The 4,267-nt window shown below is 29.6% G+C and overlaps 1 protein-coding gene across 1 annotated transcript; it reads right to left on the minus strand.

Moving 5' to 3' along the window:
• Positions 1-400: 400 nt before the first annotated feature.
• Positions 401-4,054, minus strand: LOC134231575 (uncharacterized; the record flags this gene model as incomplete). Its single annotated transcript, XM_062713583.1, has 3 exons — positions 401-952; positions 2,466-2,534; positions 3,986-4,054. Coding segments are annotated over 3 exons (513 nt in total), but the record flags the coding sequence as incomplete, so codon positions are not given.
• Positions 4,055-4,267: the final 213 nt, after the last annotated feature.

The following is a 4,267-nucleotide window of genomic DNA, read 5'->3' on the forward strand; positions in this document are numbered from 1 at the left end:
AGCCGCTTAATATGTAGGAGCGTGTATTTAGAGGCAAACACCTTAGTGCGGGTATTACTGTCTCTTGACAGCATCTAGTTTTAATTATAGTTTTAATATTCTTTATCAATATACAATATAATTGTTCCGTTTTCTTAGCATTAAGAATGAAATTAATGAAAGAAATAAATGATTTGTGAACGTGCAAGGACGTGTCAATCAAACCCGACCAGAAATTCGAAGTTTTAATAACTTCCAAATGAAATAAGACACACAACATTTTACATACGTATGTACTAGTATGCATGCATTAAACATGTTTACGTATTTTTTTTTTCATAGAATTTATTTTTGATTTTTTGAACTAGACAATATATAAAAAATTAATATTCATCCTAATTCATGATTTCTTTCAATGTCATCAAAGTTGGTTCCAAGGAAGTTTACTTCCTAGCAGTTTAGTGAAAAGGTTATCTCCCTTTGTTTGACTGAGTAGACTATTTTAAAATGTTAACAGTCATTTTCTACCAAATAACACTGCAAGATAAATTAAGCAGTTAAAATTATTTTCAGAATCAACTTGATAAAGAGTAGTTCTTCACATGATTTGACACCTGTTTTCCTCGGTACCTGTTCCAGCAGTATGCTGAATGGGTAGTATCTTTGGTTTTTTGCGCGAAGGTCCTCCCATTTCTTCCTTTATATAAGGTTTCCCGTCTTCAATTCCACATATGAACCGGTATTTTTTATTCCCACTAGCTATGCTGTACATGTTGTCGTCCTCGTCATAGATAGTGAAAGAGGCATTTTTCCACACACCAGCTGCCTCTGTTTGTAAAAAATCGATACAGGTTTGGAGTATTTTTCGAAGTCCTGGTTTTGCTTCAGTTCCTTCATGGCCAACATATCGTATAATCATCTTTCCCAGATTTCTTTTATTGATTTCATCAACTTCAAACACTTCGTCGACATACTGAAAGAAAAAATGAATTTGTTCAATAAATACAGTAACTATACGTGCGTATTCATTTCTATATAAAATCGCAGTAAGAATTTATTAATAAGATGATAAATTTACAATTTACTTAAAGAGATTTGATTATTAAGAGAGAGATGGGGAGGGGTTCTACACGTGCAATTGTAGAGTTGTATTCGTTTACAAGTTGAAAAAATTGTTTTACAAGTTGAAAAAATTCTTTTAGAATATATGATATTTATATTTAAGGAATAACTGTTTAGTTTGTTGGGTTATGGCAGGGCGTCAACGATAGTTGGAAAAGTGGGATAATTTACATAACAGGCGAAGCCATTTCTGCATAAATGTATCCCACTTTTCCAACTATCGTTGACACCCTGCCATGACCCAACAAACTAGACAGTGATTCCTTACATTTCCATTTCATTGTGAAATTTAAATGCTGTCTTATAGCTTTTAATTACATGAGGCCTCACATTTTATTTCAAAAGTCCCTGCCTCCTGACGTCAGACACAAAACAATTTTATGCGATCTTCCTGCATACATGTACTAGAATTGAGCTTTCTTAGCAAATCGCTTTTCGAAAAAGTACATTCCTGTTGAATTATCAAGAAGTTATCTCATAGAAAACAAATAGAAATGGAAATAAGAGGGTTGTTTAAAAAGTTTGTTGACGATGTCAATCGTTATTATATTACTCGCTAAAAATTAAAATAAGCACAATGTAATATGTAAAATATTTGTATGTTGAACTTTCATTCCATTCTATTTAACAAATATCAATTTAATTCATTTTATAATCAATAAGTTTTGTACCCGCGGAGCTCACTTAATGTCAAAATATAGCGTCAAGAATTTCTACAAAAAATATACTATCACTTAATATTTCAAAGAATATAATCCAACGCCGTCTCACTAAATCCTTTTTCTTATACCAGGCATTTTCCCCCAACATTTCTAGAGGGGTTTTTTTCAGGATTTTTTCCTTTAGTTAGTAAAACACAAAACTGAATCGTACTCTGCTGCTCCATGACTTTTTTGTTATTTGTTCTTGTTTTTATCATGGTTTTTGTTGCTTTCAATGAGGATGACCTATCTCCTCAAGTTGATTTCTTTTCAACAAAGCAAAATATTAAGCCACAATTTGGAATACGAATCGATGTAACAAATCTGTGTTTGAATATCTAGTTTGTTTTTCGATATTTTTCCATTTTACAGAGAAATTGACTACAGACATTATTTAGTGAATTGTTTGTAACTTATTATATTTTGACCTGATCCACGATCCAAATTTTGCATTTTATGAAATTGTATATATTTTTTCATATTTAAAAAAAATTAAAAGAAGTCATTATGATTTATTGTTATATTAATATTTCTTCCAAATTTTGATAACAAATGACATCAAATAAAATATATATCAAAGAAGTCCACGAACGTTTCGAAGAACCCTCGTATATATTATGTATAATAAATGCTATATAATGTTGATGCTAAAATTACACTGACATTATACGTCATCCGATGAGTTCCGAGATTTTTCAGGATGTCCATCAATCTTTTTTCTTCAACTGTTGCCTAATTTCAAAAAGATGTAAAACGACATGAACATAAAAGAAATCACGCTTTTCAAACAAAAAATCGAATGATTATAGTTCCTAACTCTCTTTATATATATATATATATATATATATATATATATATATATATATATATATATATATATATATATATATATATATATACATAAAGAACTATATACACTGTAAATTTTAAATTGCAATTCTTGAAATGTACAAGCACAAACCTTAATCTGTAGATTGTTTAGTAGAATTTTCTAATTTTTTATCTTTTATATCATAATTTGTTAATGTAAGAAAATTAATGTTACTGAAAGATTTGTTAATGAAAACTGGTAAACAGTAAACCTGATATTTTTTTTTTTGGTAAATTGTACTTTTAAATTTGTACTTTTTGAAATGTTATTTAGTAACACCTATTGAGACTGTGAAGGGCACTGTATTTGGTGGTTATAGTTATTTCGCCTAAAAGTTAAAAAAAAACTTCTTAATCAATTGTTTGTATGTTGTTTAACGTCCCTCTCGAGAATTTCTACCTTAATTAAAATGGGATGTATACAAATCATTTATAATTTTAAAGGTACATGTAATTAGATATTGGAAGGAGAGGTGTATCATTCTAAAACATTCCCTTGTTGTGCATAAGATGTACATAAAGATAAATTACATTAGATGTGCATAAAGATGAATTACAAAATGATGGAAACTAAAGTAAAATTATTAAAAATCTTTCTGGAAACCTGCTACAGTTTAAAATCTGGATTCAACTGAATATGTTTTTTTTTACTGAAAAAGACATATCAGAATCTTCAGGCAGAGCAAGATGCCATTTTTATTCTTCTGCTATCTATTTTGGTTTGACGTCCATTTATGAAAATTCCCTTTTACTTTATCCATGACTTTACACATAGATCTGGGATATGCAAACAGTTGAATTTCTGAGAGTGACAATGCCAGCTATATCTCGCAAGCGTAGAGGGCAGATGATAGCACGACACGTTTTCATATTTCTGTAGATTTTTTTTATTGTAGATACATCAGGAGGAATGTCAATTTGTTAATACAAATAAACAACGAATGTATTTTTGATGAACAGTTTTTAACCTATTTGTCAGATACTAGAAGAGCTTGTGTGATAGTTTAATAAGTCCGTCATCGATCTAAGAGTCAGTCCGATTGTCTGTAAACTTTTTTCAGTGTTTATATGATGTCAATACAACCGAAACAAACGGAGAGTGATGTGTTATACGATTGGCGATTCTGTATTCGAAGCTATTTCCTGGAAATAATTATTAAAACAATCTAGAGTAAGGTTTACATGTGTTATTTTTAAGAATTACATGTATAGGTCCTGAGGTTTAAACCGTTTTTTTTTTGATTGATGAAAGAAAAAAAAAGACAGCACAGCAAACATGTACATGTAAAGGGCTTATCATAATCATCACTTACAGACATGACACCTCTGAGTATATTGGTAGCCAAGGCGAGAGACTCGTTCGTATCTTCTCTTTCTTGATCCTTTAGAATTTAAAAAAAAGAGAAACTTTTATATTTATTTCAAGCAAATTCTAGACGAAATAAAAAGCTTTTATAAAAACTTGTTTCTTAAAATAATAATTTAAAATGTTGACATTTTTTAAATTATATTTTATTGTGTTCATTATAACCTTGACATCTAGAATTTAACTCAGTTCAGAGAGTTTTGTGTCAATTGTTGACAATACTAATGAA

Source organism: Saccostrea cucullata, unplaced genomic scaffold (assembly GCF_032062105.1).
Source record: "Saccostrea cucullata isolate Sc308-1 unplaced genomic scaffold, CSIRO_AGI_Scuc_v1 ctg16039, whole genome shotgun sequence".
Taxonomy (NCBI): Eukaryota; Metazoa; Mollusca; class Bivalvia; order Ostreida; family Ostreidae; genus Saccostrea; species Saccostrea cuccullata.